The sequence below is a fragment of the Phocoena phocoena genome, chromosome 3 (genome assembly GCF_963924675.1).
Source record: "Phocoena phocoena chromosome 3, mPhoPho1.1, whole genome shotgun sequence".
Taxonomy (NCBI): Eukaryota; Metazoa; Chordata; class Mammalia; order Artiodactyla; family Phocoenidae; genus Phocoena; species Phocoena phocoena.
Genome location: NC_089221.1, coordinates 64912769 through 64925805, shown reverse-complemented (window position 1 = coordinate 64925805; position 13037 = coordinate 64912769). Strand labels below are relative to the sequence as shown.

General features: G+C 38.3%; 1 protein-coding gene across 1 annotated transcript; it reads right to left on the bottom strand.

The window, feature by feature from the left end:
* Positions 1–3598: 3598 nt before the first annotated feature.
* On the bottom strand, positions 3599–12340 carry ZCCHC9 (zinc finger CCHC-type containing 9). Its single transcript, XM_065874382.1, has 6 exons — positions 12276–12340; positions 10734–11140; positions 7922–8072; positions 7511–7603; positions 5486–5554; positions 3599–4207 (listed from the first exon to the last, which is right to left on the bottom strand). Exons 2-6 carry the CDS (start codon positions 11115–11117, stop codon positions 4089–4091), a joined length of 816 nt encoding a protein of 271 aa, XP_065730454.1. The 5' UTR covers positions 11118–11140; positions 12276–12340; the 3' UTR covers positions 3599–4088.
* Between the last annotated feature and the right edge of the window lie 697 nt (positions 12341–13037).

The window sequence follows — 13037 nt, the reverse complement described above, 5'->3', positions numbered from 1 at the left end:
AATTCTGCCACCTTTCCCCCCATAAATTCTTCTTCCTTCAGGAAATCTTATTAGCTCTATGTTAAAAGTATCAACATAATCAGAACCTGACCCCTTCTAACAACTCCACAACAACCCTCATTCACACCATCTTCTCTCACCTGAATTATAACCTGTTTTTATCCTTACTCCTCCCTTCACTCTGCTCTCAACTCGGCAATCAGATCATGTCACATTTCTCCCCAAACATGTGAAAAATTTTGCGTATCACAGAGTGAAAGCCAAAGCTTTATAATGGTCTGGGGTATGTTGTGGTACGTTGGATTATTTTTCAGAAGTATTCACTCCCTCACCACCATCCCCACCTCCACAAATGGAGCGCACTATTCTAACTCTTATCTCTGAGCTCGACTGTGTGACTCATCAACAGACATGATGCAACCAAAGGCTTGAAAATGGTTTTGCAAGTGGACCTGCCCTCTTACATCTCTGCCATTGTCCTGAGAAAAACATGTCAGGGCTAGCCTGCTGGTCCCAGGAAAAGGAAGAGAGACACATGCAATAGAGCTTCTTCATCTGAGTCTAGCTTAGATCAGCTGACCCCAAACCAAACTTCTTATGGATGTGAGCAAGCCCAAATGAGATGAGCAGAGCTGTCCAGATAAGCCCAGTCTAGATCTGACTCATAGGCATGAGCTAAATAACCGCGCATTCGTGTATGCTTCTGAGAGTTTGTGGTTTTTATGTGGCAGAAACTGGTAGAGGCTGTAAGATAGGATCCCTGTTAACTCTCTGATCTTCTACTAGTTTATCCCTCTCTTTTCCAACCATATTCGCCTCTTTGCTGTTTTCCAACTATACCAGGCAGGCTCCTTCCTCAGTATCATTGCATTTACTTATTACCTCGCATCAAGATATCCAAGGCTTTCTCCCTAATACCTCCCTGTGTACTATACAGTGTAACATGACAAATGAACCTTGAAAACATTATGCTAAGTGAAGGAAGCTAGCCAAAAAGATCACATCTTTCTGCCCCTCAAATATGGCAAGCTCATGGCTTTGACTATTTTCTCTCCCTAAACGCTCTTCCTCATTATCTTCACAACAGATTTCTTCTTGTCATCCAGATTTCAGCTTAAAAGTCCTCCTCTCAGAGGGCTTCCCCTGATTATCCAATCTGAAGTAGCTACCCAGCCTCTTGTATCATCTGTGTGTGAATTCTATCACATATTCATTTAATTCACTCATTCATTCAACAGTGTGAATGCTCTGTATGCACCAAGCACTTCTGAGGATAATGAGTAAGACAAAATTCCTGCCCTCATGTAACCTATAATCCGGTGGAGAGGGGACAAATAGTGTTATGTAAGGACATAAATTATGGAGAAAATTTAGACAGCAAGAGAATGAAAAGTTATTGGGATGAGGAAAAAGCTATTTCCTATAAGGCTGGTCATAAAAGACTCTCTATTAGGCAGATTATAAGCAGACGCCTGAACGAAGTAAGAGAGGGTTGATTCTGGAGTGTGGTGGGGAGAATGTCAAGAAAAGCATAACTTGAGATACGAGCCTACAGGCTTGGAATATAATTGTACTGAATAAAATGGAGACAAAGGGAATTAGCCCATTTTTTCCCTCAGGGGAAGTGATGAGATTTAAAGCTATTATGAATTTGAGGTGTTAGTGCAACATCCAAGTAAGAATGTCCAGCAGGCAGGTGAGAAGACAGAACCGAAACCAGGGATTTTAGGGCAAGATGGAGATTTAGGAGTCAGCCACGGAAAAGTGAAGGATAAGCTTGTAAAGAGAGATGACACTTCCAAAGGACTAAAGGAAGAAAAGAGTGCTAACCACTAAGTCTTAGGGGATTCAACAAAATATTTATAAAATGTATAAAATATCCCTCTATTATTTTTACTGATATTTCTGATATGTATTTTTTGTTCCTAAGTCTCCTCTCCATTCTTCAGCCCCAGCAGAATGCATGTGGCCTTGTTTGTCTTATTCACTGCCACAATCTCAAGTGCCTGAAAGAGTACCAGGAACATAGTACGTCCTTGGAAAATATATAATGAATAAAGTAAATGTGTGCCTTCTTCTTTTGGCATTCTTAGTTAAGAAAATAACCAACATCAAGCAATACACAATCTCAGGATGTCAGAATTTCTGTCGCTGGTGAGTTTCTTTAACAAAGTGTCCACATAGTTTTCCAATGTTACAGTCAGCACCTTCAATTTATTTCCAATGATTTCACTGTCTACTTTATAGACCATTAAAATGTAAACAAAGTAACCCCAAAGAAGACAAAATGGACATCCCTGCATTGAAGACTACATAAAAAACAGTAGACTTAACTTGCAGCTGACAGGTTTTTGACTTTCCAGAGCCTTTTGCTCCTGATAGGACAGGTGAAATAAATCTGGGTGTGTTCAGACTAAATGACCAGGGCAGCACTGCTGTCCTTTTCCAGCTGCATGACTTGTACCATTCCTTTTAAATGGCACTCATCTCCTTAAGTTCTGGGATGCTGAGCCATATTCTGTTCATGTTTTCCTGTCACTGAAAAAAAAAAAAAGAACAGCTCCTATTAAGATTAGAAATGTTCAGAGGTACAGACATTAAAACAGAAAAGTGTTCCTTTTCTTATTTGGTAAATATTTTGCTTTTGAAACATCAGTAACTAATCACAGCTGTTTCCTTTCATTACAAATGTATCCAATCAGGTAAAATTCCAAATGAAGCACACAATCCAACAGTCATTCCATTATACAGTACAATGGGAGGCTTAAGCCTTGTGAAATATATGTATTAAGTATGCATGTATTCATCAAATCAAACAAAGAAGCTAATGGGTCTCTGATTAGTGTTCTAACTCTGTTTTGATGATGACGATGCTTGCATCTCATCCTGACTCATCTAAAACATGTGAACAAAATGCTATTAAGTTTGACAGACAATCTGTTATGTGCCATCATCATTCTGGTTAAATAGCACAAACTGAATTTTGGCTAGAATTTCTCTCTTGAAAATCAGGGGCAAAGAAAGAGCTGCTATTGAGATACTCTTCTATTTTAACCTCAATAATTTGTTATGTCAAAACTAAAACAAAAATTAATAAAAATTAAGCTCGGGCTTCCCTAGTGGCGCAGTGGTTGAGAATCCGCCTGCCAATGCAGGGGACACGGGTTCGATCCCTGGTCTGGGAAGATGCCGCAGAGCAACTAAGCCCATGTGCCACAACTACTGAGCCTGTGCTCTAGAGCCTGTGAGCCACAACTACTGAGCCTGCAAGCTGCAACTACTGAAGCCTGTGTGGCTAGAGCCCGTGCTCTGCAACAAGAGAAGCCACCGCGATGAGAAGCCCGAGCACCGCAACGAAGCGTAGCCCCCGCTCACTGCAACTAGAGAAAGCCTGCACATAGCAACGAAGACCCAACACAGCCAAAAATAAATAAATTCATTAAAAATAAATAAATAAATAAAATCCTTGGAGTAAAAAAAAAAAAAAAAATTAAGCTCATCTAGGATTCATAAAGACTGTGTTTCCAAAGGGATTGTTACATGGACATTAATGGACAATGGCTCATTCAATCCAAAATTAGGTATTCAGAAAAATAAGTAAATAGCAAGTGAGTTTTTATTAAATATTTTTAAAATACAGATTTTGTGGCAATTTTAAATTAATTTCTAATATAACAATAAATTGATGCTTTGAGCCAAGAAAACAATATAACAAAAATTCATTTCCAAATGCAAAGCAGGTACCCCATGTTTAGGGATAGTTCATATTAATGCATAATTTTGTTTTTAGAAAAAGATGATTGTTACAATCAGGTATATAACCACTTAGTTACACCTAAGTTCTGTTGGTTAAAAATATATTCTTTTAGAAAATCCATTTTGAACGTATTAAACTTTTTTTCAGTGATTTTCTCCAAACAACTGTAGTAGTGCTCCCTGATGGACAGAACTCAGGAACTGGTTTGACCACACCTAGATTATATTGAAATCTACAATACAGGACTCCAAGGGAGAGTCCAGCTCCAACTTACGAAGTAGGCCCAGTTCAGAATGTTTAACAATGAGGTGCTAACAAACGACAGCACTAATCAAAAATTAACAACTTTAGGTATCTTTGTTTGGGGTTTCTGTGGTTGAGGCACATCCAAAATGTCTTCATAGTCCGCACTCATTCCCTTTGCCCAGCGACCAACCGTGACCATTCGATCTGTAAAGACACAGAAAAGTCAGAATGTAAGAGAAACAGTCATCAAATACATCAGCTAGACTGGTATTGGTTTAGCAAAGGAACTAGTTTTGACATGAATCATCACAAAGAGAGAAGACTCCATCACTAAAGGAAAGTGAGCAATTCTGTAATTGATTATAACCCTTGATTTCAGAGTACCACAGGCAATTTCTCATCCCAATTAGGGAAATGCAGCAACTGCTTTGCAATGCACAAATTGATGAGAAAGCTCTTTCATTCTTTCCCAGAGTTCATCATTATAGAGTCAATGAATTCCAAGAGTCTGTAAACAGCAAGACTTATGAAGCATCAGCTTCAAATGAACAAGATTCCACCTGTGAAATTATACAACATCTGCTTGTCAGTCTTGTCATTTGGGAAGAGGCAATCCTCCCAGGAGGGAGAATTCAAATTCCACTTCATCATTTCAATCTCACTGCCTACAGTGTAGTAAAGACTATCTTCTTCTAGACAAGATTGTAAACAAGAACTCTTGGTTTTCAGATTCAAATGCTAGGGGTAGGAAGTAAGAATGAGCAGACTTATTTGTGTGGTACTATGACTATATGATATAAAAAGAAATGTGCTTTTTCCCCAAGAAGCACTAGTGGGCTATCCTACTGTCTTGCTTTCTTTCACTCAGGATTATCATCATTTTAAGCTAGGTAAACTAATGTAATAATGGTCTCCACATCCCAAAAACATCTGCCTTAGGTTTGGTGAACATTTATGAAGTTTTCGATGACCGAGGGTAGTATTTCACTGGGAAGAAAATATAACTGGCCAGATGCTGTGTAGATAACACAATTTTAATATTTTCGGCAGTTTTTGCAACTAACTGAATCCTTTTGGTTTCATAGCATACATGAGGATACTCAATCATAAGAATACTGTAAGTTATTCTCAAATTTCTTATTTTCTCTTAGTGAGAAATACTTTTCTCATACTTTTCTTCAAGTGACAGAATTGGCTCTATTATTAAATACATGGGTTAGCAAATAAAAATATTTATGAATAAGATGCTTTATAAAATCAGGGTCCTCTGGGGCTTACTGGTCATTTTTTTTCCCACCTGAGAACAGCAGCTGATGCTCAGTTAGTACTGCTGATAAAGAAATGATGAAGTCATTACTGCAGTAGGAAACCAGGCAGCCTTAAAATCAGTTGTACATCAACAAGTTATCAGTAACAAAATCCAGCAAAAACACAGAGGAATACTAATCTCACCCCTTCTAAATGGAGGCCCAGAGATCTCACCTGAATTCTGACTTTTGGGGCAATCTTTCTTAAGATGTTCCACAGAGCCACAAAGTCTGCAGCAACCACCTATAAAAAGAACAGAGTAATTGAAAACCTCTAATACTTACATAGGGCTTTTAAGGTCTCAAAGCACTTTCATATCTTATTTGGTCCTCACAACCTTGTTAGTTGCAAAGGTAGCTGGAGCCAGGAACTTACTCCTATTAAGTCCATTCTCCATTCCTCTTGACTTCAAAGAGCACTAAACTGTACCTACCCACCATTTCTTGCCCCTGGCCTTCAGGGCATATGTGGGAAAAAGAAGTGAGATATGACGGAAGGTACGTGTCCTCTGGAGTGTCCAAGAGCCACTGCACAGAAGCCTGGATCTTAACCATGGTTAGACAGGGAAGGGTTTGTGAACTCTGAAAAATCTGTGGGCAGATGCATTTTTTGAGGAGAATGCCCACAGTTTTTAATCAGATTCTTTAATGATCAGAATGTTTAACCATGAGGTGCTATGAGGTCCCCAAAGAGTTAGGAACCACTGCTCTGCTGTACAGGTCAGATGGGGGTGAGCAATTACAAAAGGAATGAAATTAACTTTTGTTTCAGTACCTTCTATCTGCCAGGCATCCTAACTCGAGTAAAAATGCCTATTGCCCTTCTTTAAGCAACATTCCAGGACAGTGAATTACAACACATTTGGTTTCTAAAATGAGTCTTCACTGGATGGTCGAACACTACTGCTTAACGGTCAAGCATTATCACGATCATGCTCATAATGTTAAGTGACTCACTCAGAAAAATGATCCTAGTAGGATGAATTCTCACTTCTATGTGACCTACTCCCCTTGCTGCACTTTTTTATATCTAGTCATTTTGGTTGACCATACAAAGGCATCTTTGCTCACTAGTCATATTATATGACCTGTTTCTTAAGTTCAAAACTGAAAGGCACTTTTGAGCATCTTCCAGGTCCAGGACTCTTTACTATTGTAGATGCCATAGTGAAATAGAAGGGGCACTTGAATAATATATTTTAATCCTCATAACTCTTCAAGGTAAAATACCATAATTCATCAAATCTAAGATACCACTGATTATAAGATGTATCATTATTTTATATTGCTCTCTGGAAAAAAAAACTTCCAATTATGTGACACGCCCCAATAGTAAGATACAATGAGTTCAGAGATACTAAAATGTGAAAAAAATGTACATTTTAGAATCAATGAAATACAATTCTCTCATCTCCATTTTACAGGTAAGGAAACTGAGAAGAGAGAAGTTAACTTGGCCAAAGTCCCACAGTTAGTGAGTGGTAGTGCTGAGGCTATAACTGGTCTAACTCCAAAGCTATGCTTTTTCACTGGACTTCTGCAAGGGGACCCAGTCACAACACAAGGTTTCTAGAACCTGATGGTACCAGCATCACATTAACAAATGACTCACATTAACAGATGACAACCTCCTCCTTAAAGCTTTAAACATCACAGACTTTACTGTGGGCACCTTAAGCCATTAGTTGAGCTAAAGGTAAGAAAGTTACTTGATTCCCATGCCAGACAACTAACTAAGGAAAATATTCAGAAACAAAAGTTACTACAAATATGAATAGTGTGTACCAACCCTTCTACCCAAAATGGTATGCTAGACTGACATTAAATTCACAACACTATTTTTTAAATCTTCTCCTAGTTTGAGAAATTATCCCTTTGCTTCTGTTACGTTTAAAAGTAGATACTTATACTCTCACAAATGATGCTGAAGCAAGCACAGATATTTTGAAATATACACGTCAGTTTTTTCTGATTTGATGTATTAAAAATAATACCAAGTTACATTACACAAGAAGTCTAGTACATAGAATAGTGCTTGATAAAGATAATGAAATTCTCAAGATTTTGCTACTTACTCAAGAATTTATTTAAAAACTAAATAAATTTAGTTTTTAAATAATTCTTGAGTAAGTTTAAGTATAAACTAAATCACAACTGCATGATGACTCACCATTTTCGACATAAGAGTAAAAGTACTCACCATCAGCATAGAGTCCTTTGGGATTATCAGGACAAGATCTGGACAGATGTCCCATTTCCCCACAAACAAAACATTTTGCAAAAGGAAATTCACCTGTAACAATCAACAGTTCCTGTTAAGTTAGTTATATATATATATATATATATATATATATATATATACACACACACACACACACACACACACACACATCATGTAATTCGTATTATTTTAAAACACTATATTCTCAGAGTGTTTAAAAAAATATTTGTTTTTACATGATTCAAAGTTTAATCTCATTTGATTTCAAAATATTAAGTGACACACTCATAACAAACCCTGTCAACAACGAAAAAAACAAGTTGGCTACTTACTGGCCACTTTCCCCATTAACCAAATAAAAAATTGATAGAAAAAAAGATACATTAATACCAAAAGCTGGGTCTACTTTAGCCTTGCACTTGGTTATTTCATGCTCTGTGGATCCACACCGGTAACATATTCCAGTGCCCATTTCTTGATTCTCAAGGGCAGCTGGGCAATCTGCAATCCCATGGCCAGGTTTTCTACAATGGAAACATACCTAGGAAAACAAAAATGTGAGTTTCCACACTGCAACACTACACTGGCTTTATTAATTCTAGTCATCAAAAATGTCTTTAAAACATTCCTCATTTTAAAGTTATCTAGTTCTTTTTCTGAAATCTCAGTATTTTATCTGTAGAAAAAAGTGTTTCACATATTCCTAAACCATAAGAAATGCATTTCCATCAGAGAGTTTCAGTGCTTTTGAAAACCCTCAATCCATCAATCTCTCAGTCTCAGACACAAGTTATAAATGTCTTTGTAGGAGGTAATTGCTTAAATGAATTAAGCAAATATGGACTATTCATTTCATTAATGGGGATGTCTGTACCTAGAAACACCGAGTTTTCTGGAGGAGATGGACAATGACCATAAAAATTATCACTCAAAATTAATACTTTCACTTTTAAAGTTCACATAATTGAATGAATTTGGGTCAAGTGATTCCATTGAAATTATGATTCGAATCATAAGATATATTTCATACCAAAATGTATACTTAAATTTTTATATCTTTCATACGTATTCCTTAGTATTCATAAATAGATAGATGTTTCATTTTAGAATATATGCACATTTTCAAGGTATAATTCTAAGATGAATTATTTGGCTCCAGCCTAACATTGAACAATGGTTTGGTTTCTTTACACACTACCTAGCAATTTGCAGGATATTTTTCGCTGCAATGAATGAGAATATCAGTCATAATCAAAGATGGTAGAGAGCTAAAGTATTTTATTTAAACTGGAAAAAGGTACATTTTTTGGATAACAAATATTTCATCATTTAATTTTTTTTCGAAATAAGCACAAGGTTTTTAAAAAGCAAATTCAGTAGGCAAAATAATATTTTGCAACTATGTCCTCACTTTCTTTTTTTCCTGTTTAATAACATACTGGAAAAGAATGAGTCCCTTTAGTCTTTATTAACTTTTACATTTAAAATGAGCTAGTGCAAACAAAGAGAATTCATTTATTCTACAACTGCAGGAAAAGTTACTACCCAAAACTGGATCACCAACATAAGAAGTCTTGTATTCTTGGTGAAGTCAAAGTTGTCTCTAGTAACCTGATAGCTTACTGACTGGGGTTTTATCTGTAAAAACCTAATCTTCACCAAATACAAACTTTTTGAATGATCCTTAAATTTAATGTAGATGGGATTGTGGAGAGTGGACTGGTAAATTTCTAGATGTCAACTTATTAACAATAGAACTGATGCTTAGTCTGCTTAGTCTGAGGTATTAAAAAGAAAAACAAGAAAATTAGTTTGAACGGTCTCAACAAGCCATATACTATTTAAAGCACACGCTTTAATATAAAGAATTCCTTTTTTTTTTTGGAAAAACAATGTCCTTCCCCTTAATTAAAAACATAAAACTTCTCTTAAAAGGTCACAATACTAAACTTTTTCAAAAAGTATGCAATTCACCACACCGCCTATGTCAATGAAATTATCTTTACATTATCCTTACATTAACTTGACTTTAAAATATTTAAAAATTGTATAATTTAAACAAAACTATCTTGTCCAAATAGAAATGATTATCTTTTCTATCCCAATTTATCCATAAGGAACATTTTATCAGTATCATCTCCACAAAAGAATCTTTAAATATGACACTGCATAAAACTAATCCTGCACATAGTCAGAAGCCACATTTATGGAGGCTGTAACATTTCAAATCTACACTGGTGTAAACAGTGCTCTACATGTAGTAATTCTGATAAAAAATAAAACTTTAAAATAGCAACAAATCCTGATTCTTATGTAGTATCCTGCTAGAAGATCCCTTGCTAGAGAAGGGAAAGAATTATACCAAGTATTTCATTTCCTGTGTCTGACACAGTTTAAAATCTAGGTCTTGGCACCACGGAAATAAACCTGTAGCCCCCAGCACTCCTCTCAGTGTAACATGGGGAAGGAGGGAGCAATGACTAGGGAGAGTCTCAAGGAGCTTTAACTCTGCTATTACTCTGCTCTGTTACCAACCAGTATGATTCTTATTAGATCTCCTTTCTGTGCAATCAGTTTTTCATGGATAAAGATAAAAGGAGACATCCTTTCCAACTAATGGGAACCACACATATCTAACCTGTTGTACTTAACCTTCCCCCTTATTTTGATCTTTTTTAAAAATGGCTGTTTGAAAAAGGGCTACTGGAAGGGGTGAGAACATAGGTCTTAAAGTCAGACTCTGGGTTTAAATATCTTCTTTTTTTCTTTTGGCTGAACTACATAGAGTTAGCAGCTCATTTAGGTTCACATTTATTTAATAACGCATATACTTATAAAGTGCCAACCATGATTCTAAGTAATCAAATATTAACACCTTTTCCTGGGTTTGAATTTCTCCTCTGCTACTCGCTAAGTGGCTTTCAGCAAGATACTTAACCTAGCTGCACACCAGTGTTTTCTACCCAAAACATGGAAATAATGCTACCATCTTTGTATGTTGTGATAATTAATCAGTACATCAAGTGTCTAGCATAGAGAAGGTGTTCAAAAAAAGTCCTAGTGTCATTACTAGCCCTCAAAAAGATGCCGTATAAGTCTAGTACATAACCACAATCAGACTCTGCTAAAATACATATCTGAGTGTATGAATAATAGTTTCTAGCCATACAAAGTAACATTTTAGTAGAAGTGATAATCTTACCATTGCATTTTTCTTTGCTGCTTGTCTTTTTAATCGTCTTCCTTCCCGGCGACTATCTTTCTTTAAAGCAACTGCAATTTCTTCCCTGACTTCCTGACTGTCTGCTGCTATCATCTCCCCATTGTGAACCATCTGTGAGTTTTGCCTTAGATATTCCATGAATCCATTCACATCTTCATTTAAATACTCCTTTTTCTTTTTATTCTTTTTGTGTTTTGCTTGGGGTGCATGATTTTTAAGGGACAGACTATCAGCTTCAAGTTGTTTACTCTTTGGTAGGTTTTGGCTTTTTCCCTCAAAGGACCCCTTCTTCATGTCCTCCCATGATGTTGCAGGGAAGGGTCTTTTGTTCTGTGTGGTAGTAACTCGTGCCCACCTGGTCATGGCTTCATCAGATGTTTATCCGTCTTTAAGACAAGCATGGCCAGTTAGTCACCATCTCAAATAAAAAAATGAAAAAAAAAGATACATGCTATATCACTATATAACCTGTACCCATATGTTACAGTTTTAATTATTAAAACACTTTTTAACTTAATTTATATATCTGTATATTTAATTCTATAACATGCTGCAGAGATATGCCTGTAATGTAAATCTAGCCCTTGCTACCACACCAGTAAGAAAACAAACAGCAACAACAAAAAACACAAGGATATAAATACTTGCTTCAAACTGGAAAACAATTCATTAAGAAACCAAATTATTTCCAAAATTAAATCACATAGTAATAGTAAATGAAGTTACTTTTCCCAAATTCTGCAGTTTTCTTAGCGGTTTATTTTCCTATCTCTAAGTCCCAGGTCTACTTTCTTCCAATCTTCTTGCTTAGTCTGCCATTTCATCGCAAATAATTTGCACAGCAAATTAGTAAGTATACACAACTCCTGTCCTTTGACCTGAAGTCTGTCATGACAACTCTTTCCGGCAGATTGATAAGCAAAATATGTGTTTGCAGTCACGTGATAATACCGAGTCTTCCTTTTATTAATCAGAGCGTAAGTTACTTCCAGCCCAGCTGTTTCAAATAATTTTCAGTTATTAAGACGCCCCTCTTTTAGGGCAGCATCCCGTGCGGAAAACCTCAGTTCCTGCCACTACATCCCTTCAGCACAAGCTGCGGGGCGGAGCCAATAAACAGGTGTGGTGCTGTGCACGCCACTTTACACCACGCGCGCGCACTCGTCGCTGCAGATCCTGTGACTGTCACAATGGGAACTGGAGCTGTTCAAAAAGAGAAAGGTTATCCTTCCCCTGAGTACATGGAACAGGGGAAGCTCTGAGTACCCGGTCGACCGGATTCATTCGACCCGACGGGTGCCAGTGGGGCTGGCCCGCGCCGGCCCAAGCGGCCAGCCTCCTACAGCTGAGGCGGATCCCGTCACCGGCGGCCTGGTGCCGCCGCGGAGCCCGGTGCTTCAGCCCCACCTGGCGCTGGGGGCCCTCGGGGACCTAGCTGCCACTCCCTCCGCCCTCCCGCCGCGTCCCAGGGAACGAAAGAGGGGGTCCCACGACCTTACTCCCCCACGCGCAGCTTCTTACCACGCACGAATCCTCCAGAGCAGCAGAGCTGGCAAGCCAGAGAAACCCGTCCCGCTGCGGCGGCGCGACAGTCGGGAGCGGAAGCACGTCATCCCTGACAGCGCGTCACTTCCGGGGGGCAATTGGTTCACACGCTGAGGTGCGGCTGTCAGGCGCTATGGTGTATCTCAGCGCCAGTAAATGTGGCTAATTAGAAAATGTGAAGCTCGCAGTGTTTGAAGGGCTCCGCTCTGGACTCCGGAGACGCGAAGTTGAGAGTGCGCAATCTGTGCTGTATGGAACGCACAGCATAGTGGGCGAGATGGATGGAAGGATTCGTGGGGTGGGAAAGGCCCGAAAGACTTCCCTGAGAAATGATCTTTGTACTGGACTTCGAAAGATAAAGCAAATATTTCTTGGGATTAGCGGCGGGAGGGAGTTACGTTTTTCTATCCGAAGTAAAGTAAAACTATTAGCGCAGTGGGAATGGATCACTGTGATAGAAATGTAAAAACGGACATTTGGGGCCCTACTAGGTGAAGGGCGGTGCCCCATAGTCCTGCCCAATGCTAGTTCAGCGTTCAATTGAAATACCACCCTGTGGAGCCAAAGACGTTCTCCTTTAAGAGAGAAATTGTAGTCTCCTGAGCAACTCTTTATCTCAACTAGCCACCCCTCCCCCCGTGCCCCCCAACAAAAAAAACCCGGCTACCACCAGCATTTGTGCTTAGTGGAAAAATTGGCAGTCCACTCAGTTCACCAGGATAACTTCTCCCATCCCCA